Consider the following 25,775-nt stretch of genomic DNA (forward strand, 5'->3'; position numbering starts at 1 on the left):
AGCTGACTCAGTTCTAGAAAATCAGAAAGTTGGCTTCAGATTCAGACTGATTGAGAAGGCAAGGCTGAAATTTTACTGGGAGGTACTACACGCAGAGTCAGGACAGTGCCAAAGAGGCAAGGATGAAAGGCAGGGACCCACAACCAGAGAAGGCACTTTGGAAGGGGAGAGAAGGCTAGGAAGCAGCCTTCAGGATGACTGTCCTCTCCATGACACAGCCACTTTTAATAGTCTGGATGTGCTTATGCAATGGTTTCCAAAATAAATGTTCTTGTCAATTTTATTTTTAAATCTTTCTTCTTAGTTTTTAAAATTGAGATATAATTCACAAGCCATAAAGTTCACCATTTTAAAGTGTACAATTCAGTGGTTTTTACTATATTCACAAGGTGGTTGTCACCCCCCAAAATAACCCCATATCATTAGCAGTCACTCACCATCCCTCCCCCCGCGTCCCTGGCAACCAGTAATCTACTTTCTGTCTGTAAGGATTTGCCTATTCTGGACATTTGATATAAATGGAATTATACAATATGTGGCCTTTTGTGTCTAACTTCTTTTATTTAGCATGTTTTCATGATTTCACCTATATTTTAGCATGAATCAGCACTTCATTTTCTTGGATGAATAATATTCTATTCTATGGATATACCAAATCATGTATATCCATTCATCAGTGGAGAGATACTGGATTGTTTCTACTCTTGGGCTATTAGGAATAATAAACGTTTGTGTACAAGTTTTTGTGTGGACATATGTTTTCAATTCTGTTAAGTACATAGCTAGGAATGGAATTACTAGATTATATGGTAACTCTTTGTTTCAAGTTCTAAGGAACTGCTAAACTCTTTTACACAGCATCTGCATCTTTTTACATTCCCACTAGCAATGCACGAAGGTTCCTATTTCTCCACATCAGTAACACTTATTGTCAGTCTTTTTTTGTTATAGCTCTCCTAGTGGATATCAAGTGGTTTCTCAGTGTGGTTTCGATGTGCATTTCCCTGATGATTAACGATGTTGAACATCTTTTCGTGTGCTTACTGGCCAGTTGTAAATCTTCTTTTCAGAAACATCTATTTAAATCCTTTGTCCATTTTTAAATTGGGTTACCTGTCTTTTAAATTGTTGACTGTCCTTTATATATTCTGGATACCACACCCCTACCAAATACATGGTTTGCAAATATTTTCTCCGATTCTGCAGGTTAGTTTTTTTTTTTCCCCCCTTTTTTTCTTGCGGTACGTGGGCCTCTCACCGCTGTGGCCTCTCCCACCACGGAGCACAGGCTCTGGACGCGCAGGCTTAGCGGCCATGGCTCACGGGCCCAGCCGCTCCGTGGCATGTGGGATCCTCCCGGACCGGGGCACGAACCCGCGTCCCCTGCATCGGCAGGTGGACTCCCAACCACTGCGCCACCAGAGAAGCCCCTGAAGGTTAGATTTTTACTTTCTTGATGTTGTCCTTTGATGCACAAAGGTTTTTCATTTTGATGACATCCAATTTTTTTCTGGGTGTTTTCTTTGCTTGTGCTTTAGATGTTTTACCTCAAACCATTGCCTAATGCAATGTTACAAAGATTTATGTTATATATTTGTAAGAGTTTTATAAGTTTATGTTTAGATCTTTGATTCATTCTGAGATATTTTTGTATATGGTGTGAGGTAAAGATCAAAATTCATTTATTTGCATGTGGCTATCCAGTTGTACCAGCACCATTTATTGAAAAGACTGTCCTTTCCCCCATTGAATTATGTTGGAATCCTTGTCAAAACTTAATTGACCAAAAATGTATGAGTTTACTTCTGGACTCTCAATTTGATTCCACTTATGACACTACTACACAGTTTTGATTACTGTAGCTTTGCAATAAGTTTTGAAATCAAGAAGTGAGTCCTGCAACTTGGCTTTTTTTTTTTAAGATTATTTTGACTGTTCTAGGTACCTTGAATTTTCATATGAATTTTAGGTTCAGTGTATCAATTTCTGTCAAAAAGGCAATTGGAATTTTGATAGGGCTTACCTTTAATCTGCAGATCATTTGAGGGAATATTGGTTTCTTAACAATAGTAAGTCTTTTAATAAATGAACATGAGATGTCTTTCCTTTTATTTTAGGTCTTCCTTAATTTTCAAGAAAGTTTTGTAGTTTTCTTTTGTTAAATATATTCCTATGTATTTTATTCATTTTGATGGTATTATAAATAGAATTGTTTTTCTTAATTTTATTTTTAGGTCGTTCATTGCTAATGTATAGAAATACAAATAATCTTTTACTTAGGAATAAACTTAACCAAAGAAGTGAAAGACTTGTACACTGAAAACTACAAAATGTTGCTGAAAGTAATTAAAGAAGACACAGATAAATGGTAAGACATCCCATGTCATGGACTGGAAGACTTAATACAGTTAAAATGTTAATACTATACACTAAGATATGTCACCTGGGCTCATTTAGCACCTCCCCATCTGTCTTAGAACTTGTTACAGATTTGAGGGATAATTTGTGGCAGGCTATCTATGAATGCCAAGGGCCTGCTGTACATAGCCCTTCCCAGATTGTCCCTGCCTACTTTGTAGCCCCACCATGCCATCATGTGCCACACACAAATTCTTGCAGTTCTCAAGCATCACATGCCTCTTTTGTACCATTGAGTGGAATCACCTCCACTCCTTCTTTTCTTTCTCTGTCTTTGAACTCCTCACTCTCAAGTCCCAGGTCTCCATGAAGTTCTCTCTGGATTCTCATTCAGAGCAATCCCATGGCACTTGGGTCTGTGCAGACTTCAATACCACACTTACCACACAAGATTATAATCCTTCCTGTATCTCTTATCCCAAAGACTATGGGGCCTCTGGGTTCACTGAATGAAGACCAATTTGGAGGCTCTTACAACAGTTTACTTAAGAGGTGACATGGCTTGAAGTGGGCTGGAGGAAGAGTGAGGGGTCAGGTCATGAGATAGGAGTTAAGAAATGACAGGACTTGGTTGATTGGAGGCATTAGAATGTAGTGGTTGAAGGGTGAACGCTGTGCTGCCCAGCAGCTTAGGTTCTAAATCATACTCTGCCACTTGGTGGCTATGGACCTTGGACAAGTTCAACCTTCTTACTTGTTTTCTTATTTGTAAAATAGGAATAATGACAGCATTTATTTCCTAGGGTTGCTGTGAAGATTAAATGAGTTGATACATACAAAGTGCCTAAAACAGTTAGTACCTAGCACATAGCCCTCCGTAAGTGTTAGTTGCTATTTTCTTGTTAAAATAATAATAATAATAATAATTGTTATTATTACTGGATATGAAGAGTGAAAGAGAGGAAGGAAATAAGGCTAAGTCCGAGGTTTCTAACCTGAGCAACTAAATGGAAGGTGGTATTTTTTCATAAAACAGGACATTGAAGAAATAACAGAATTGAGAAGATTGTAAATTCAACTTTTTTTTTTTGCTTTTTTTGGTTGCAGAATCTTAGTAACCCAACCAGGGATTGAACCCGGGCCACGGCAGTGAAAGCCCGGAATCCTAACCACTAGGCTACCAGGGAACTCCCGTAAATGCAACATTTTTCATTAAGACTTTATTCTTTTAGAGCAGTTGTAGGTTCACGACAAGTTTGAGGGGATGGTACAGAGATCCCCATATACCTCCCTCCCACTCATGATAGCCTCCCCCATTATCTACATCCTCCACCAGAGTGGTACATTTGTTACCACTGATGAACCTACATGAACACATTATCACCCAAAGTCCATACTTTATAAGTTCAATTTTTGACAAGTTGAATGACAGGTGCCTGTGGAACTTCCAAGTGGAGACGTCTAGTAGGCTGTAGGGTGTAAATGTCTGTAGTTCATGAGACAATTCTGGGATGGAGATATAGATTTGGGAATCATTCACACAGGGTAATTCAAATAATGGGCATGGATAAGCTTGCCAAGTCAAGTGTTTAAGGAGCAGCACAGTGGCTAATACTGTTCAAGGTTCTTTCTCTGTCTCTTCTCTTTAGTTAGTGTATTAATTATCTGTTGCTGTGTTTACCCCAAAACTCAGTGACTTAAAACAACAGCTATTTGGGACTTCCCTGATGGCCCAGTGGTTAAGAATCTGCACTTCCACTGCAGGTGGCTCGTGTTAGATCCCTGGTCAGGGAACTAAAATTCCGAATGCCACGTGGTGCGGTCAATAAAAAACAAAACAAAACCGAACAAAAACCCAGCAGCTATTATCTCACAGTTCCTGTTGGTCATTAATCTGGGCACAGTTTGGTTGGATGCCTCTGCCTCAAAGTCTGTCCCAAACCTGCAGTCAAGATGTTTAGACAGGGATGCAAGCAGTTCAAGGCATATATAGTACTACAAAGCTCATTAAAAAAAAAAAAAAGATGAAAAATCCAGCATATCCTACCTGTGGTTACACTCTGTAACTTCCAAGGCTAAGTGAGAAGAGGCCATGCAGCTTCTATCAGTCTATTTCTTGGGATACTCAACTTCGAAACCCAGCTGCTGTGCTGTGAGGAAGCTCAGGCCACAGGGAGAGGCTATGTAAATGTGTTCCAGCTGATAGTTCCCACAGAGGGCCTAGCTGACAGCCACCATGTGTCCGCATGTCAGTAAGGAAGCCTCAGGATCTCAGGATCTATCTATTCCTGGTACATACTTTCTACTAGTTCGCCTTCTTTCAACTCCATCTTTGCCACATCGTTGTCACTAAGAGGAAATGAAGAAATAATACGGGTAAAGTGCTTAGAACAGTGCCTGACACATAACACCCAGTTACCATTAGCTACTATTAAGATTATTTTAGAAGTTTTTATTGCTCTTATTACTTTGCTCTTCGGCGCCTAACGAAGAAATAAAGCAAAAAATTCCAAATCTAGTGGATTAATTCTTTTCCCTTCAGCGCCCCATCTGCTTACTGACATAACTAGCTCTTCACCTAGAATTAATTACCTCTTTGCGCTCGTTTGCCCGTCTGAGACCAGGGGATATGTGGCTCGTGCACTAGGACGGCCTTGGGACCTAGACTGATGTCTGGGGCGTGGCTGTTGAGACGTGAACAGGCCTAGATGAGGCGGGCGCAGGTGAGAAGGGTAGAACCCAGTTAGGAGACCTCCGACCTGTAAATCAGTGTGGTCTCTCTACTTCCTAGGCAACCTCAGGCAAGGACTCCCTGTCTCACGGTTCCGTTTCCCCTTCTGTAGAAAAAGTAATTTATTATTTGTGGTGCTTCCTCTCTCACAGGGTTGCTGTGAAGACACCGAGGTAGGAGATCGGAGAGACAACAGTCCGTTATTACAAGCCTGAAGCCTCAGAAATGGGAGGGAGAGAGGATAAGGAGTCACGTGACAAACTCGGGCCTCTCAGGCCTCCGAGAGTTTGTCCTAGAACGTCTCATTTCTATGGTAGATGGCGCTGGAATTTCCGGGGCAAAGACTTTGCTCTTCCTGAGTAATTGCTACCGCTTCCGGGGCGGGACGCGGCGAGGCTAGAGTGCTGTTCTTTAGCTCGCTGCTGACTGGTTTCTCTGTGCTCCTTGTTGCAATGAGCTTTCTCAAAAGTTTCCCGCCGCCTGGGTCGGCTGAGGGGCTCCGGCAGCAGCAGCCAGATACCGAGGCCGTGCTAAACGGGAAAAGCTTCGGCACCGGCACCCTTTATATCGCTGAGAGGTAGGTTCTCTGGTCCCCAGTGCTGGCTTCCTGCGCACCTCCTTCCCCCAGGGCGCGGGCGATGCGGAGGAGCGGGGCGACACCAAGACCTCTGGGGCTGCGGGGCGGGGGAGCGCGTGCTCCGCGTTCCCTTGGGGGTGCCTCTGCTGGGGGTAAGATTTGACTGTTCCAGTGTCGTTTGTTCGGAGCCTTTTTTTCTCCTCATTCATTATGCTTTTTACCCGCCTGTTTACCGGAGGTCTGGTGGGGTGTTGCTCTTTATTCAAGGTCTCATTTTAAGGTTTTGAGTTTCCAGGCCCTGAGTTAGTCATCAGTGTGCCTGCCTTCTCGATGAACAGGAGCGGGAGGTGTTACCCTGAGCAGGATATGTAGGTTTAGAGCAGATTGTGCAGTATTTTTAAAATTTGGTTAAGGAGTGTAGGTTTTCTTCTGTAGGTATGGGTGGGGAGAGGAACACCTTCAACGCCACGCAGGTTGGGGTTATATCCAGAGGGACCTGACTCTCATTTTCATTCCTAGAAGGAATTGCCCTTTTATTTGGGTACCTGGGGCACTTTGTACTTTCACAGTCAGATAGACTTGTCTTAAATGTTGAGATTGTAGAATAGAGGTTCCCATTTCCATGATACACGGTTCCATTCATCTTCAGGCCAACAGTGACACATGGAATCCTTCTGTCCTTCACATCTCTCTGACTTCTGCATCAGTTTTGTCTACATCCAGAGAAAATTCTCTGCTTCTAAGAGGTCACATGATTATATTGGACCCACACAGATAATCCAGGATAATCTCTCTATTTTATTGTCAACTGATTAGTAACCTGAATTACATACACAAAGTCCCTTTTGCTTTGTAACATAACACATTCACAGGTTTGACACCAGGGGAAATTGGAGTCATGGGGGCCAAAATTCTGACTACCACAGAGGGCACAAAAAGATGTAAAGAACCCTTGGTTTAGAAGGAAATCTAGTCACTGAGCAAAGCTTACGCTTTTGGCCAGTCACTGAGATAGGAAATATGGATGGGAGGAAAAGCAAGTTTGGGGAATGAGTTTGGTCTGTGTATGTGTGGATTAGTTGCACATATGAGCATGTTTCTTGGGAGAGTGGTGTTAAAGATGGATAGATTACATGCCCAAGAAGAGAAGAGGACCAAGGGTAGAACCCTGGGGACACATCTACACTAAGAGGTAGGTTATAGAAGAATAGACTTGAGAAAAGTGAGAGGAGCAGTCAAATAAAATCATATCTGGAAAGCACCTGTTGGGTATTGACAAGGAGACTTTCAGTGATCTTGGAAGAGCAATTTCTTTTAAGGGGTGGAAAGTGGAACACAGATATGTTCCTAGCCCCTACTCAATCCCCTTTTTCTCCATGGCTTCTCTGTGTGTTTGCTCTTCTATAATATAAATCCTGTTTTGGGAAGGTCCTATACTTGTCTTCCCATTTGGAAAATTTGCAAACCTAAAGAAAAGTTGCAAGCGTTGTTAATTAATACCCATGGCTCCTTTGCAAAGATCCATCAGTTGTTAACATTTTGCCACATTTACCTCTTTCTCTTTTTTTTCTGAGCTTTTTGAGAGTTGCACACACGTCATCACTTCACATGTAAATACTTGAGCAAAAATCTAAGTATAAGGACATTCTCTTGTATAACCACAATACAGTTATCACTGTACAGTTATCACTGAGGAAGTACAAACTCCTTTTTAGCTCTTATCTGTTTAAAAAATTTACTTATTTCAACCTTTCACTAACAAATCTTTTTCTTTAAGAAACTATTTTTATAAAATATACATATACATAAAATATACATAAAATATACATACAAAAAGAATATAAATTATAAATATATGGTTTAAGGAATTATAATTAAACTAACACCTGCATAACACCTCCAGGTTAAGAATAGAATATTACCAGTACCTTGGACACTGTTGTTCATCCCTCTACTGATTGTTAGCGTTACCTCCTTGGTCTCTTTCCCTTTTTGTTCTTTCCCACCTAGCATTTCCAAATCTTGATAGACTCAAGATCTCAACAAACTGGGAAGGCTTCCTAGAGGATGTGACAAATGAGGATTAACAGTCAGGGGAATGAGGTGGGGCTAAGAGGAAACATTCTAATTAGAAGAAACAGGATGTTCAGAGGCAATGGTGAGAAACAGTATTGTGTGTGCCAGGGTATATATCTGTGTGCACACATGCACACACACAGTTCAGCAGTTCTTCATCTGAGGGACCGAGGGAGAAAGAGTGGAAACATAATAAAGCTGGAGAAGGAGGGAGTCATGTTTATGAGCTTAGCTTATAGCCCAAAGGTTTTGGGGAAACTGTTTTAGGGTTTTAGGCAAAGAGGAACAGGGTCTGATTTGGTTTTAGGTAGTTTTTCAGATGTGTATTGAGAGATTTAGAACTCTTGGGCTTATTTTCAAAGCTTAGTTTTCATAGAAAGTTGACTTTTTTCCAAATAAGGGAACAGAGGCATGAATCATTCAAAATAGATCATTTGAAACAAGTGAAATAAAATATTTAATTAAATTAAAAATAGGTATCTTAAACTTATAAATTATGCTCTTTTTATATCTTATTCCCAAATTAATTTAAAACCAAATAATTAAGCCAGTCCAAATTCAAGACCTCTCTTACCTTTCTGTCCTGTTTTTCTCCCCATGCCAGGAATAAAGTACAGTGATATTCTTCTGCAAAGCATTGGAGGTTAGCAAAACATTCCTCTGCACCTTTACTGGCTTCCTAATTCTTTTGTTTGTTTGTTTTGGCGGTACGCAGGCCTCTCACTGTTGTGGCCTCTCCCGTTGCGGAGCACAGGCTCCGGACGCGCAGGCTCAGTGGCCATGGCTCACGGGCCCAGCCGCTCTGCGGCATGTGGGATCTTCCTGGACCAGGGCACGAACCTGTGTCCTCTGTATCGGCAGGCGGACTCCCAACCACTGCGCCACCAGTACTGGCTTCCTAATTCTTGATTTTCCCTTATGTGACTCATGGTTTCTTTGGGACTGGATATAGTTAGATATTTTGGTTTGGAGGGCTTTTCTTCTAGAATATATGAAAAGAGAATAAATAAAAATGAAAACTTAGTAATCAGAGTGAATGTTGCTTTTAACTGAAACTTTCTTCTGTAGAGTACATAATCCATGTTCCTGTATAAGGTTATGAGAGCTCCATAGGAAATGCTGTGGTGAGGTAGCATTTGTGTTCTGCCAGCAGTAAGGAACTACCGAGTAATTATTATGTGCTTTTTAAAGTGAAAGCCATAATTTATAGGCACTGAATCTTTGCGTATATTTCAGTTTTTCCATCTCCTAATTGAGTCACTGAAGAAAGTTTTGTGGCTTTGGTATTTCAAATCATTTTGGACACTGAAATTTGGAATACTCCTTTCTGACTTGTGATAATGCCAGGGGGTTATTGAGCTGAGAAAAAAAGGAGTTTATTTGCTTAAAGTAATACAGTTTTAGTAAGGGACTGGCAATATTTCTGTGATACATGAGCACTATTTCTTCTCCACATTAAGAGGAAAGCAGTGGAGGAAAGGCCCATAGAACACACACAATCCAATTACAATAATAAAATCTATTTCTTTGGACCCAATGGGATGAGTCATTCTGGAAAATCATTTGTAGAGCTTTTACCACTTTAAGCATCTTAAGATTTATCACTTTAAGCTTCCCAGGTTTTCTTTTTCTTTTTTAATAAGCATGTTGAATGGAAATCTTTCTAAATGACAGTGCATATTTTTTCGCTTTTCCTTTTTTTAGTGTACAGTTCCTTATATTTTAGTGTATTTACAGAGTTGTACAGTTTTACCACAATCTAATTCTGCCTTTGCTTTTGATAAGTGAGGGTCAAGTGTTACACACTTGTGCTATTAGACGTTGATTTCCTTTAGGGACTAAGGTATAAGGTTCAACCTTGCCTTACATCGGATATGAATGCTCTCAAACTGCTGTACTGTCATTGTTCCTGCACAAGGGAGTCCTAGGTTCTACTATTGCATTTGTTTTTGCTTCATTAGAAATAAGACCACCAGGCTTGTTAGAGTTGTATAGAAAATAGAACGATATGGGGGTTTTATTGCGTTAACCTCTTTTTAAAAGAAAAGCTGCATTGAGATAATTTACATAGCATGCAATCCATGTATTTGAAGTATACAATTAAATGTTTTTTAATCTATTTACAGAGTTGTGCAGCCATCAACACAATTTTATTTATTTTTAATTTTTAATTAATTTATTTTTTTTGGCAACGCCACGCAGCTTGTGGGATTTTAGTTCCCTGACCAGGGATTGAACCGGGCCCTGGCAGTGAAAGTGACGAGTCCTAACCACTGGACCACCAGGGAATTTCCAATACAATCAATTTTAGAATATTTTCATTCCCCCTCCAAAAACTGACACCCATTAGCAGTCACTTTCTATTTTCCTCCAGCCCTGTGCAACCACTATATTGCATTAACATTTTTTTGTGGTTTCTTAAGCATCTTTTTCCTACTTTTTTTCCTGCTAAGTGGTGAAGTATTACCAAAAAATTAGCCAGTCCTTGCTCAAAACTCAACGTACAGATTTTCTTGATATATTTCCTTTGTTATACCAATAAAATATTTGCATTAGACCACTTTTGAGGGAAAACTAGATGTTGCTTATTTGTGGCTTTCTGTTAAAGCTGCAGAATAAATGAAAGGCTTCATAAAGTCTGCCTTTCAATGTGATGACTATTTTCCAGCTTGTGGTATGATTACAGCCATTTCATGTGTATATCATTTAATGTAGGATTAGTGAAGAAATTAGTGATTCCTAGGTATTTATTGCATACTTACATGCTAAGCACTATGGTAGTGGTTTTGAAGAATGTTAAATAAAGGAATATGACAAGTTTTGTCGAGTAGCTCACGTTCTGTCAGGGTACATATAAGATTCTTTACCACAGAGTTAGGTGCTCAATAGTATATTACTGAGCATAAGTACAGTTTAGAAAAAGAAGAGATCATTATGGACTGGAATAATTGTAGGGAGGGCTCTTGGAGAGGCTGACACTTATTCAGATGAAGAGGATTTGCAAAAGCAAAAAAGGTGCCTGAAGACATTCCAAATACGGACAAGCATAAAAAGGCATAGAAACACACAGTCACTTTTCTGTGACTTAAGAAAAACTGCATTTCAAATCTGTTTGAATAGAGGAAAATAACAGAATTGGTCTTAAAGAAATTCAATTCCTGCTGTTGAATTTTCTTATTTTACGAATATTTCTAAACAGTATGCTTGAATTTATTCACATGTATAAAAGTGTCCAAGATGAACTTTTATAAACGTTAGGACGTTAAATTAGGATTTAAGGTCTGAAAATAATCTACTTAAAACATGTTTTTCAGCCGCCTGTCTTGGTTAGATGGCTCTGGATTAGGATTCTCACTGGAATACCCCACCATTAGTTTGCATGCGGTGTCCAGGGACCTAAATGCCTATCCACGAGAGCATTTGTATGTTATGGTGAATGCCAAATTTGGAGGTATGTATGGTACTATTTAACCTTGAGCTTCCTTTGGTAGTATATTATACTTCAAAAAGCAGTCTCTGATCATAATCAATGTAATAATCAATTGACTTATTTTGGATAATACTTTCTTAAGCAAAATTTCAGCACAGTAAAATAGTTTGGCCTTTTTAAAAAAATATTTATTTATTTTTGACTGTGTTGGGCCTTTGTTGCTGCACATGGGCTTCCTCTAGTTGTGGCTAGCGGGGCCTACTCTTTGCTGTGGTGCACGGGCTTCTCACTGCAGTGGCTTCTCTTGTTGCGGAGCACGGGCTCTAGGTGCGTAGGCCCAGTAGTTGTGGCACACGGGCTTAGTTGTTCCGCGGCATGTGGATCTTCCCGGACCAGGGATCGTACCCATGTCCCCTGCATTGGCAGGCAGATTCTTATCCACTGTGCCACCAGGAAAGCCCATGGGCACTGCCTTGTATTTTCCATATACTTGCACTTAGAATTATTTAGCTATTGTGCGTTTGTATTTCTAGTTTTTCCTCTTGAGTTTAACTGTTTATTCTTTCTCTTTGTAAAGACATTTATATTTGGCACCCTTAGAGGCTTGGATCAGTGTACTTTGCTTCTAAGAGTTTAGGATAGAACATATTTTGTTTTGTTACAGAAATGGTTCTCAGTGGTGGACATGTTGCCCTCCCCCCATATTTGGCAATGACATTTTGATTGTCATGACTAGAGGTGGAGAGGAGTGCTACTGGCATCTAGTTAGAGGCCAGGAATGGTATTAAGCATCCTACAGTGCACATAGGACAGGCTCCCACAACAAAAAATTAACCAGTCCTAATGTCAGTAGTGCCAAGGTTGAGAAACCCTAGGGTACAGGATTCCCAAGTCTTGGATAAAATACAAAGATTCATAAAAATCTAGTGTAGTTGATGAAAGAAGAAGCAAGAAAGATTTTAAAAATCCATTTTTTTAGGCTGTCCACAATAAGTTGTAAGAATTCTGAATGAGAAACAGGTTAGGCACGAAATAGAATCTTGTGCTTGACTTTTGTAAGTATAACTAAATAAGAAGTTTATATAGTATATTGTGTTAGTTTAATATGTTCATCTTTTGTAGAAATGAACTTAGGGGTTGCAAAGACAATTGTCACATCTTTAGTAAACTTTCTCTTTTAAAATAGTGGGTTGCTTTTCTTTGAAATAGCACATAAGAGACAATCCCATGAATTTGCCTATTGAGCTATTGCTCCTTCAATTTGAGATTTTAATAGGGTTTCAGATATAAGATGAACATTTATATTGTTATACAGGTGTGGATCCTATTTTCCCAGCCTTTGTTCCTCTGGTCCTGATTCAGACTTTTTTTTCCTCTTTGGCTTACCTCCATTAACCTCTAAAGTGGACCATCGGCTTATTGTTGAGAACATTAGATTATTTTTAAAATGACTAAAAATACATTCCCATTTCTGAAAATTTAGAAAGTTTTAAGGAGACAGAGTATGGCACACACTACTATGATCTAGCATGAGATGATGAGTGTTTGTCATGGTAATATTTTCTTTTCCTAATTGTAAAAATGCTATTACATTTCTGTTTACTGCCTTAAGATAGATTCCTGAAGATATAAAAGAAGGTATTAATTAATAGTAGTTATTTCTAGGGAGAGGACTAGAGGGTAGGGACTTTTTCCTTTGAATCCGTCTTGACTCTTTTACTTATATTTATACCAGCATGAATTACTTTTTTTTTTTAAATTTTTATTGGAGTATAGTTGCTTTAAAATGTTGTGTAGTTTCTGCTGTAACAGCAAAGTGAATCAGTTATATGTATACATATATCCCCTCTTTTTTAGATTTCCTTCCCATTTAGGTCACCACAGAGCACTGGGTACAGTTCCCTGTGCTATACAGTAGGTTCTCATTAGTTATCTATTTTATATATAGTAGTGTATATATGTCAATCCCAATCTCCCAGTTCATCCTACTCCCCCTCCGCCCTTGGTATCTGTAAGGTTGTTCTTTACATCTGTCTCTATTTCTGCTTTGCAAGTAAGTTCATCTGTACCATTTTTCTAGATTCCACATACAAGCGATATTATACGATATTTGTTTTTCTCTTTCTGACTTATTTCACTCTGTATGACAGTCTCTAGGTCTATCCATGTCTCTGCAAATGGCACTATTTTGTTCCTTTTTATGGCTGAGTAATATTCCATTGTATATATGTACCACATCTTCTTTATCCATTCGTCTGTTGATGGACATTTAGGTTGCTTCTGTGTCCTGGCTATTGTAAATAGTGCTGCAGTGAACACTGGGGTGCATGTATCTCTTTGTGTTACGGCTTTCTCTGGGTATATGCCCAAGAGTGGAATTGCTGGGTCTGAGTTACTTTTATAATTTGAAAAGTGGTATCCATTCAGTTATAGAATAATAATTACAGTATGATACTATTCTGTTTTTTTAAATGCATTGAAAAAGTTTGGTAGTACCATAATGTATTCAACTCCTTAGAATTGTTTGGAACTCTCCAATATTTTTGTATTTTACTTTTTACAGAAGACATCTCTATTATATTTGACAATTTAATAACATTAGAAACAGGACAGAAAACGTCCTATTAAATCTGCTATTTAAAACTGCTAACAGTGGCCACTGAAATTTTTTTCCTTTTTTGCTTATCTGTATTTTTTCATTATTCTGCAGTGAACTTGTATGACTTATAAAAGGTAAAAAAAATTTAGTGGATACCCCCTTATTATTGATTTCTATGAGTAGAATTGCTGCATTAAAAGTAAATATTTTTAAAGCTCTTAACATATATTGTCAAGTTGCTTTCCAGAAAGTTTATACTTTCAGTACCTCTCTACCTTATCTTCATCTATATGGAGAATTAACATTTTTTCAAAATGGTAACTGTAATATGCTAAACAAAAGTTATATATATATATATACGTATATATGTGTGTGTGTGTATATATATATATATATATATATATTTTTTTTTTTTTTTTTTTTTTTTTTTTTTTTTGCGGTACGCAGGCCTCTTACTGTTGTGGCCTCTCCCGTTGCGGAGCACAGGCTCCGGACGTGCAGGCTTAGCGGCCATGGCTCACGGGCCCAGCCACTCCGTGGCATGTGGGATCTTCCCAGACCAGGGCACAAACCCGTGTCCCCTGCATCGTTAGGCGGACTCCTAACCACTGCGCCACCAGGGAAGCCCCAAAAGTTACATTTTTAAGATGATTGGTTGAACATGTTTTGGTGGTTTGGCGGTCTTTTTAAGTGTTTTATTGACCATTTTTTTAAAAATTATTATTATGAACTAATTCAAACATTGAAAAGTACAGAATAATAAAAAAATTCCATTATTTAATGTCCAGTGTAAATTCTAACATTTTTCATAATTATTCTAGTCTAAAAGAAATAAACTATATTAATACTACTGAAATCTTTTTTGTATCCCTCCCCATTTCGTTCCTAACTCTGTCTCCAGAGTTCATCTTAAAGATGGTGTGTGTCCTTCTTGTCTATGCTTTTAGATTTTTACTGAATATGTATATACCCATAAGCACTATAATGGTTCTCTTTTGTGTTTAAAATTTTAATGTAAGTGGTATTATATATATTCTGCAACGAGCTCTTGCACTCACTTATATTTTAAAATCTCTTCATTTTGGTACATATAAATCACATTTAGTCATTTTCAGCTGCTATCTCTCAAACATAGTATGACCAGGTTACAATACATCTATTTCCTTTTTTTAATTAACATTTATTTTTTATGTTTTCTATAGTACATATAGTAGTTCAGTAAACATTCCCATACAAACTCCTTGCGTACATAATATGTACTTAAATGAGGAATTTCTGGGTAGTAGGATAAACACGTGTCTGGAATGGTTTTAGCAATTTCTACTTCCACCAGCAGCATGTGCTAGTTCTCTTTATTGAACATTTGTATTTTTTTCTTGCCAACAGACTTTGTTAATTTATCTTTTGGGTCAGCTAACTTTCATGGGCCTTAGTTTTCTCATCTGTAAATTGTTGGTGATGAATCACATCAGTGGTTTACAAACTGCTGCTGGAACCCCTTGTTTCAAGGTGAAAGAAACAGACATGACAATGGAACTCTACTTGATAGAGGCCTGACTGTACAGGTTTCCTCACCCCCACTATGACGTTGGGGCTTGGAATCCCTAGGACTCAAAGTACAGTGTGACTAGACCAGAGAGACTATCCAGAGTCTTTTTTAGCTCTAAAATAACAATGTTCTTATAATTTGAAGTAAAAAATTGCGGTATTTAGATATATCAGTAAGCATCCTTTAATTTAGGCTTCTATTTTTGAAAACAAATAAACAACATCATTAAAAAGCTATTTTTTTATTCCCTTTCTAGAAGAATCAAAAGAATCTGTTGCTGATGAAGAAGAGGAAGACAGTGATGATGATATTGAACCTATTGCTGAATTTAGATTTGTGCCTAGTGACAGATCAGCCTGTGAGTACTCTGTGGAGTTCTTTTCCCTTTAAGTACGAAGCATTCCCTCATCCCTCCCGCCACACACTTACCTTCACCCTCATTACCTCTCTTCTGTTGCTTTTTCTTCATTTTAGCATCTGTAATATCATTGAGGACCAGATAACTATTAATATAAAGATTGTGAATGAAGTGATAGTACAGTAGATGCCGTGTTGCCTGGTATGTTTTGTGAGTGGAGGAATATGTTATTTTTATGAACTTGATGCTGTTGACTGTGAATCTCACTGGATAGAGGACAGAGGACTCATGGCATTTCCAAAGTGGAAGATGCCAGGATAGCTGGAAAGAGCCCTGCCAGCTGAGGGGCTTCACCCTGAGGCCAGTGGTCTGACCAGGACACTGACACTTTTTTTTAGAAAAATCCAGCCAGGCATGAAGGGATGTCAATAATGTTTCAAAATGAACTCTTATTATTTTGTGGCGTGTCCATTGCTATCAAGCACTTTTCAAGATTGATTCTCCTCGGAATTTGGCAGGTTTTGTAAATGTTGTGACCCTAGTATACCTCTTGTCTACTCATTAAATTTATTTGCCCTGATGGTTATTTTATTAAATTTTTATTGTACATTGGTCAGAAAAAAATTAATTAGGAATTTTTAATTTACTTGTTCAGTGGAGGCCATGTTCACTGCAATGTGTGAATGCCAGGCTTTGCATCCAGATCCTGAGGATGAAGATTCAGATGATTACGATGGAGAAGAATATGATGTGGAAGCACATGGTTAGTGAAGTGGATTTTTTTAAGTGTTTGTGTATGTGTTTCATTTTAAGCATCTATTTGTATAGGATATGGGATTATAGTTCTTTATATCTCTAAGTATCCATATAGCTTGGTTTTTAATAAAAGCGAATGGCACAATTCATGTCTCAGCCAAATTAGAAAACTTCGTGGGCTTCCGAGGCTTGAGAGCAAAAAATAGAGATTACTCAGGGGAGAAAGTGGATAGAGATAAATGGAAGGAAGGAAAATGATAGGATAGTGGGGAGTCAGGAGAGTCTTTTAAGTTGATGAAGTTGCTCTCAGAAAACAAACCTTCTCTCTCCATTGCTTGGAACCTGTATCATCTACATCTTTAACATATTCCATCTAACACCTCATTGCCAAAGTAATTTCTTTTTCCCACAACCATACTTGATTGATCTAAGAATATCTCCCTTTACCTCCCCAGAGCATAGTGCAGTCACTAGCTTGGTGTAGAGTCTTGTTACTTGAGGGGCCTGCTGTTCTCTTTTCTTTTTCCCACTGGTCTCATGTATACAAGTTTGGCTCTCTGAAGCCTTTTCCTCCATATATACCACTTCCTGGCCTGAGAACACTCATTTCTGGGATTTCCCTTTATATATCTAAATACATTCTCATCTTTGCTGAGATTTTGGGGTAATTAAAAATTTTTTTTAAATAAATTTATTTATTTTGGCTGCATTGGGTCTTCGTTGCTGCACGTGGGCTTTCTCTAGTTGTGGCGAATGGGGGCTACTCTTCGTTGGGGTGCGCGGGCTTCTCATTGCAGTGGCTTCTCCTGTTGCGGAGCACCGGCTCTAGGCATGCGGGCTCGGTAGTTGTGGCTCGTGGGCTCTAGAGCACAGGCTCAGTAGTTGTGGCACACAGGCTTAGTTGCTCAGCGGCATGTGGGATCTTCCCGGACCAGGGCTCAAACCCGTGTCCCCTGCGTTAGCAGGCGGATTCTTAACCACTGCGCCACCAGGGAAGTCCCAATTTAATTTTTTTAATCCTGTACTTTCCAGAATTTCTGATTTTTTAAAAATTAATTAATAAATTTTTGGCTGCGTTGGGTCTTAGTTGTGGTGTGCGGGCTCTTCATTGTGGTGTGTGGGCTTTTCTCTAGTTGTGGCGCATGGGCTTCTCTCTTGTTGTGGCACACGGGCTCCAGAGTGCACTGGCTCATTAGTTGCAGTGCACGAGCTCTCTAGTTGAGGCATGCGGGCTCTCTAGTTGTGGGGTGCAGGCTCATTAGTTGCAGTGCATGGACTTAGTTACCCCGCGGTATATGGGATCTTAGTTCCCTGACCAGGGATCGAACCAGCGTCCTCTGCATTGCAAGATGGATTCTTAACCACTGGACCACCAGGGAAGTCCTCAGAATTTCTGATTTTTTAAAAGGAGCATGTATTTTAATCAGTAAAAAACACTCACATGTAAAATTCCCACCTTGGGATAATACAAGACTCCCTAACTTTAGGAACACCCTCTTTTCCTTCTAGTCTCTGGACATTTGATTCTTTGGGAATTGCTGTTTACTGGCTTATTATGTCTTGGAATCCCTTCTCATCCTAGAGAGTAGAGACATTTTCTTTGTATCTTTGTCTTCAACAGATGGCTGATATATGTATGTTAAATGAATGTTGAGTGTTTTCCTGGAAGCCTTTTTTCATTTTAGCTTACCTTCAGTAAGTGCATTATTGATTATCTTTTTTTTTTCTAATTGTTTTTTAGTAGCTTAAAAGCTTTTTATTTATTTAGAACAAGGGCAGGGAGACATCCCTACATTTTATACCTATGAAGAAGGATTATCCCATTTAACAGCAGAAGGCCAAGCCACACTGGAGAGATTAGAAGGAATGCTTTCTCAGTCTGTGAGCAGCCAGTATAACATGGCTGGAGTCCGGACAGAAGATTCAGTAAGAGATTATGAAGGTGAGTACACAGAATTAACTCTTTATAGCGTAGGAAACAAACGTAGAATTACATAGAATGGGAATTCTATGTAAAATTTTTTTTTAACTTTTTTCCCTAACTACAAAGACAGTCTATGTTCATAGTCAAAAACATTTTAATGGGCACAGGCAAAGAAGAAATGAAAAATCAAGTAGAATTCTAATTGAGAGACATCTGTTACTTTCCTGCTGCATATCTTTCCAGTCTTTTTGTTTGCTTGCTATGTAAGTGTATGTGCAGGCACACATTGATGCTGCCATTTTAATTTTTTAAATGAATTCCTGCATGATTATGGGCAAAACTAGTCAGTTGATTAAGAGGGCTAGACAGCATTCAAGAAACTTGGGATTTCTTTTAGTGACAGACATTTGAACCTTACACAAGTGGCTTTAACTGTTTCATTTGTCTCATATTTGTAAGCCGCTTTGTAAATATTTTACCTATTAGACTGGTTCCCTTTTCTAAGTGTCCTATTTCAGTTAGAATCTTAACGTATTTCTTTTGACTCAGCCTTTACCATTTTTTCCCTTATCCAGTCCAATACTGAATTCTATGGATTTTTCCTTTAAATGACTTTTCAGATCTCTTTGCTATAATTACTGCTATCCTTCAAACCTAGCCCCTTTTCTTCTCACACTGGATTTACAATAGTAAATTTTTTGCCTCAGTCATTCCTTCCTCCAGCTCACTGTGCCATATGAATCTTCTGAGAACACTCTGTGTCCTCCCTGTATAAGGATGTCCCCTCAGTGATTGTCTGATACTCACCATATGAAGTTCAAACTCTTCTCTCTGACTCTGAAGAGACAGCTGTGTCTCTGCCCTACTTGTCTCCAGTCTTGTTCCTGCTACCCTCAATAAAACATTTAGATAGTGCTCTTATTTGCCAGGTCCTGATTTAAGCACATTATATGTATTTGCTCATTGAATCCTTCCAAGAACCCTCTGGTAGATGCTGTTATGATCCCCATTTTACAGATAAAGAAACTGAGGCACAGAAAGGTCACATAACTTGATTGAGGGCAAATAGCTAGTAAGTGGTAAGAGGACTAAATGAACTAATATGCAAAAACAATATGCCAGGCACTGTTGTGAGCATTTCTTACATCTTATATGTATTCATTTCAGTATTTTATGTTGCTGCAGAATCTTAATACTTCTAATTTTTAGTGATGGAGAATGTTCTTAAAGAGGGTTACCATAGTTTTTCTTTTATTGGTACATTTAAGTTTCTCTCATAATGTTGTGATCAGTATCTCCATGCGCATAGCATTCTGACCTGGGGGTCCTGAAGTTCTGGGATATTTAATTTGGAAAAACTTAGGCTTTGGGTCACACTTTTTCCTTATGTCTCCTCTCCATTTTAAGCCCTAGGTGGTGAGCCTCTAACACAGGCTTTAGGGTGAGATGGCTCAGGTGATTTCTAGTGCTCTGCCAAACTCTTAGCTGAAAGAATTCAAGATATTTTTTTATTATAATGATTAACTGAAGAGTACCCTTGGACATTGAAAAATCTTTCATCACTGAAGTTTCTTTGTTGTTTTTAATTGTAAAATTCCTTATTTGATGCTTTGTAGCAAGTGGTTTTAAGGTCACAAACACTTGTTGCTAAAGTGAGATTTTTGGACTTGTATTCCTAAGCCTCATTAGCGTATGGAGACTTGCCTATATATAAAACTTCTTCAGCCTGTACCATTCTCTATCTTCTAAAGTCCTGGGTACCCATATCACTCTATTGCCATTTATTTGTTTATTTGACCTGTGCATTTTCTTTTTTTTAATTTATTTTTAAAATAAAAATTGTATGTATTCAAGGTATACAACATAATGTTTAGATATATACATGGTGAAATTTCTACTGCTGGCATTTCAGTGCTTTGTGTGTTTGTTTATGTAAGAGGTGTTTGTTGAGCTACAGTGCCAGGTACAGAGAATACAGGCGTGCTCAAGAGAGATGCGGTTATATCTGTCAATGACAATCTAGTGGCGAGAAAAATAAATTAACTAATTAGGTAGTTATAGTACATTGTGATACAGCATTGAGATATACGGGAGACTTGAGGAAGTGTGGAATCAGAGACTGGGCCTGTCACTCAGCTTGGATAGTCAGGGAGAGAGTCAAACTTCATGGAGTAAGTGACATTTAAGCCAGAATCTAAAGATGAATAAAAATGAACCAAGTGAAGAGGGATTGCATACAGTTTGGGGAGAGAGGCAGGTAAAAGGATCAGTCATGTGCAAAGGTCCAAGAGACCATGTAGCTTTGGGGAACTGAAAGTTCATATGTCTGGAACTCTGAGTGTGAAGGGTAGTTATTATAGCAACAGATAAAGGTGGAGTAGTGAACTGGGCTGTATATTAAAGGAACTTGAAAGCTGTGTTAATGAATTTCAACTTTTGCGTAGGTCATTGGGAAACCAGTGAAGAATTTTAGTTTGATTAATGTTTCAGAAGATGACTCTGGCTATGATAACAAAAAATTAATTGCAGAGGGAAATACTAGAGGAAAGAAGAGAAACCCTGTTAAGTACTTTATGATTTAAATTAGATAAGAGATAGAGGCCTAAATTACGGAGTGGCAGTGCGTGTCAAAAGACAACAGATTTGAGAGATATTTAAGAGAGAGAAGCGACAGAAGTTAGAGACATGGTAGGGGTTTCTGGGTTGGGCAGGTAAAAGGTATCCTTTTGCAAAACTCTTTGGAGAGAGAAGCATTTTCTGCGTGGAAAGATGATGAGTTAATTTTAGATAAGTGTTGTTTTTGCATGCCCTGCTGGATATCAAGGTGGTGGTGTGCCAGTGGGCTGCAGGCAGAAGCCAGTTTGTGGTGGGCTAAAGAGTTGAGGGGTGAGTGGGAAGTGAAGAAGTGGAGAAAGCAGCTTTAGGCAACTCTTTCCAGAGGGCCTTTTTTTTTTCTTGTCCTCCCCTCTCCTTTTTTTTCAATGAGATAAGAAAAAGATATGTAAGAACCTCGCTCTACTTATTTAGTCTTCTCTCCTGAATTATGTCGTAAGCTTATGAAGATAGGACTTCATATCATAAAAAAAAGTCACACAGTAAACACCTAGCACTGTTCTGTGAAGAGAGAACAATGGATGCTTACTGCATTTGAAAGTCCCTACCTGGTGTTCTTTCAGTGTTCAGGTTGAGAATTGCGAAGTAAATGTTAAATATATAGACTAATTTTAACTTGGCCTAAATCCACAGGTGGCATTTTTCTTTCTCAGTTTGTTCCCTGGTACTTTTAATTTTCAAAAGAGAAAGAAACTGCAACTCCTACAAGCAGGGGGCACTAGCTTCCTTCTGGTCTAACTTTGAGCTGAATCTTTACCTATCTGAAGTGCTTAGTAGACTGTTGCTCAGTGGTTAATTTTTTCTTCAGATGGGATGGAGGTAGATGCTACACCAACAGTTGCTGGACAGTTTGAGGATGCAGATGTTGATCACTGAAAATGATTGATGCTGCTTTAGGGTGAGTAGTTTATTTTCTCCCTTGTCACTGAACATGAAAATCATGTGAAATAATTGATTTTTATTTTCATAATTGAGGAGAACTCCATAAAATTAGCAGTTGTGGAAAAATGTTAGTTATTCATTTATGGAATTATTTAAAATGGTGTAGGTTTTTTCCCTAAGAAATCAAGATCTGCCAACATGGTGATGTTCAGGTTAACATTTATTGAGCACTTATTACGTGCTAAGCACTATGCTAGGCATTGAGAGTACATGGAAGAATAAGACATACCCATCTTCAGTGAATCAGGAGAAGGACATTACCCTTTGTTCAGAAACAGAGATCTCCCTGGTTGGCTCAGGTGGGAACAACAGAGCCTGAGGTCATGTCCTGCTCTGCTCAGTCACCTTTTCCCACTTGTGATGTTTGAAACCTTAACATACTCATCAAAAAACACAAAGCAGAGATTTGCTGCAACTCACTACTTTTCAGTTGAGGGAGGAAGTAGAAGTCATTCCAATCTGAGTTTAAGCCTTGAATCCTAATCTTGTATCAGTTTGCCTCGTTTTGAATATAATGGAGGACCAAGGTCCTGGGCACTTCAGTGTTAAAGGCTGATTTGCCAAACCATATCAAGTCCACGTACAGTTGCCCAAAAGCTGTCACTTCCCAAGTTGCTTCATTCCTGCTTTTCTTGACGGACATGGGTTCACTGCCAATTTTCTCTCCTCTGACACATTCTCATGAGCTTTGCCTGAAGTTTGTTCCTGACTGTTTACTTGTTACATGCTACTCTGAGAAATAAATTGTCCTTTGTCAGTTTGAGTATCTCAACTGTATGTTAAATACTAGCTGAAGGTCATGTAGCTAGTTTATATCATACTGAGCTAGGATTAGTAATTAGCAGTCCTTCCTTTAAAAACTAAGATCAGGAATACCCTGGCAGTCCAGCAGTTGGGACTCCGTGTTTTCACTGCCGCGGGCCTGGGTTTGATCCCTGGTCCGGGAACTAAGATCCCACAAGCTGTACAGCGTGGCCCAAAAAAAAAAAACTGTTAAGATTTTTACATTGTTAAATTGTTGTTCCACTGTCCCCTTTACAACGTCCTTCTACTGCTGACCTTATAGCATTTTCTTGAATACTAGCTGTTTTCCATTCTTTGAGTACTTATACCCAGGTCCTTTGTTTTATTAAAGCATATAGTAATAACGTGGCAAGATTTATGTATTTTTGGCTTGAGTTTTATACCATTGTCAGTCATCCAATTAGGTTGTAAGATCCCTTGTTTTTCAGGTTCCATTTACCTTCCAGATTATTGCCACTGTGAAAATAACATCGCTTCTTATAGTAACCATGAATTGTGATAATGGAACTCTGCCTTCCTCTTAGATGCCAGTGGAACTATTAGAAAATAATCTTAAGAGTTCTGTGATTTAATATCTCTTTCTTTAAATATTTATTTCCACAACATTTATTTCTGTCATTGGTAGCCATATAGTCTAAAATCAGCAATGTCTCCTCTGCACTTAGCTGGAGCTCTGTTAACGTTAATTTTCAGATCTCACAGTTCCAGATGTCAGTATTTGACTATTCTACTTCATGGGAAATCTTTCAGTACCAATATAAGCCTTCTTCCCTTATTTCTCAGATTCTTATTTATTACATTCTTTATAGCGTGTGGATTTTTTCAGTAACTTTTATTGAAACTGGGAAACAGATTTTTTGATCTGGCTTTAACATATTTCTTCTTGAAAACAGACTATTCAGAGAACACCAACTACTCTACTAATAAGATTGAGAAACTTATTCGGTATGTCACAAATGGTTACACAAATGGGATGTTACAGCATTTTCCTGGCAAGAATTGTTAGCATTCTTTGTAATGCAATTTTATGGTGAAATAACTGTAAAATAGCCCAAACTTTCTAATGAGCTGATGATTTGTTTTCCTTTCATTTTGTGCTACAGCTGGAGCAGAGAGATACTTTATTCATAAAGTTTATATAAGTTCTTCATCTGGATAATTGACCTCAATTCCAAACAATGTCTGTAAATTTTTAATCATTTAAAATTACATTTGCTTTTGAGGAGTGAACAAGGAATAATTAGAGTGTGTATGCAACTATTAAAAATTTCAAGATAATGGAGCTAGGACTTATCAATGCATGAGATAGGGTAGAGGGGAAGGCACATGAATAGTGGAATCACAACTCTACCACGTACCAGCTGTGTGCCTTTGGACAGGCGTATAACTTCTCTAATTCTCAGTTACCTCTTCCGAAAAATGAGGATGATAGTAAATACCTGGCAGGATTGTTGCTAAGACTGAGATATAATATATCTAAGTCCCTGGCACTCTTGACTAGGCATTTAATAAATTAGCTATTATTATTATAAACACTGTAAACCTTTTGTTTTTCAGATTCTGCTCATAACCTTAGGAGAGAACTTGGTGCCTCTTCCACTGTGGAGTGGGTATTGATGAAAGTCTTTTTCCTTCTCCAAAACTTACCTGAACCAGTTCTTTCTTGAGACAGATTATACTGAGACAACAAGTTGTCGCCAGCACAAGAAACTATGACCTTTATTAACAAAGGTGAATTAACTTAACCAAGAGGGTATTAGTAGTTTATCATTTACTCCAAAACTTTGTGTCTAGGTGTACCCTCCATAGGCTTATAATTCCTGCCTTCACTATATGCATCCTCATAACCTAGCAGGACTACATGGTGGAAATGCACTGGCACTTGAAGGTGTAGGTAGACTGCATGGGAAAGAGAGGGGCTGTATACAAGATATACACCTTAGGGCCTAAGAATACCCTTGCTCCTTTAAAAAAGAAAAACAGATATCTCAGATAAATCCTGGCCTATGCACAGTCTCCACAGGGTTAAAGGTCTTTTTCTTTTTACTAATTGGGAACCCAGATTAATTAACTCTAGGGAGCCTCTTCAGAAACAGCCCAGCCACACATACTACCACTAACACAAGTGCTTTTGCCTAGCCTTTGCTCCTTTCACCGTGTTTCACCAGTCTGTTCTCTTATAACCTCTTAGGTTATATCCTTCCATTCCCAACCTCTTAGGTCAGTTTCTGTAAAAGAACAAGTGAAATTGGGGTGAAGTTCTCAAAGTACTTCAGATAATTGTTTTGTCTTTGTAATAGCTTAACAAATAAATCTAGGTTTTCTATATTATTGTGCTCTTATCCTCTTTTTTTAATTCATTTTTATTGGAGTATGGTTGCTTTACAATGTTGTGTTAGCCTCCACTGCATAACAGAATGAATCGGCCATACACATACAGATATCCCCTCCCTTTTGGACTTCCCTCCCATTTTCATTCTTGCCTAAAACCATTAATGAGAAACATTTCTTAAAAAATTAGTGTTGGCAAAAACTGAGAATCTTGTTGGTCTTATTTTTGTTTGACTTTTGTTGAGAACATGAACATGAAATAAGTAAGAAAATGTATAGTTAGAGCTTCAGGCAGATGTTTAGTAGGACAAGGTCATAACACATTTCAAAGGGATTTCTGCTTCCACTTGAATCAGGAGTAATTTCTCAGGGCATACTTTTCAACTCTCAGTTTTCTGTTTTCACAGACATCTGGGTAGTTATCAGGCTGATTTGTAATTACAGGTTTATACTTGGACTTTTTTTTTTTTTTTTTTGCGGTACGCAGGCCTCTCACTGTTGTGGCCTCTCCCGTTGCGGAGCACAGACTCCGGACGCGCAAGCTCAGCGGCCATGGCTCACGGGCCCAGCCGCTCCGCGGCATGTGGGATCTTCCCGGACTGGGGCACGAACCTGTGTCCCCTGCATCGGCAGGTGGACTCTCAACCACTGCGCCACCAGGGAAGCCCCTATACTCGGACTTTATGACCTTAAAAATAGGTTAGGAAAGCTATTCACAGTTACTTGC

The 25,775-nt window shown here is 38.7% G+C and overlaps 1 protein-coding gene across 2 annotated transcripts; it reads left to right on the top strand.

Annotated features, from left to right (window-relative positions):
* Positions 1–5,473: 5,473 nt before the first annotated feature.
* CLNS1A (chloride nucleotide-sensitive channel 1A) lies at positions 5,474–25,539 on the top strand. Of its 2 annotated transcripts, XM_060018216.1 has the most exons (7): positions 5,474–5,666; positions 11,057–11,193; positions 15,577–15,678; positions 16,334–16,441; positions 18,203–18,376; positions 21,780–21,869; positions 24,275–25,539. In XM_060018216.1, exons 1-6 carry the CDS (start codon positions 5,542–5,544, stop codon positions 21,845–21,847), a joined length of 714 nt encoding a protein of 237 aa, XP_059874199.1. In that variant the 5' UTR covers positions 5,474–5,541; the 3' UTR covers positions 21,848–21,869; positions 24,275–25,539. The 2 variants fall into 2 exon arrangements, with proteins under 2 accessions (XP_059874199.1, XP_059874200.1); XM_060018217.1 differs by lacking the exon at positions 18,203–18,376.
* Positions 25,540–25,775: the final 236 nt, after the last annotated feature.

Source organism: Delphinus delphis, chromosome 8 (assembly GCF_949987515.2).
Source record: "Delphinus delphis chromosome 8, mDelDel1.2, whole genome shotgun sequence".
Taxonomy (NCBI): domain Eukaryota; kingdom Metazoa; phylum Chordata; class Mammalia; order Artiodactyla; family Delphinidae; genus Delphinus; species Delphinus delphis.

Coding starts and splice junctions, on each gene's coding strand:
- CLNS1A (XM_060018216.1), top strand. CDS start 5,542: ATGAGCTTTCTCAAAAGTTTCCCGCCGCCTGGGTCGGCTGAGGGGCTC. Junction 11,194..15,576: donor GGTGAATGCCAAATTTGGAG/GTATGTATGGTA, acceptor TTCCCTTTCTAG/AAGAATCAAAAGAATCTGTT. Junction 18,377..21,779: donor TTCAGTAAGAGATTATGAAG/GTGAGTACACAG, acceptor TTTTTTCTTCAG/ATGGGATGGAGGTAGATGCT.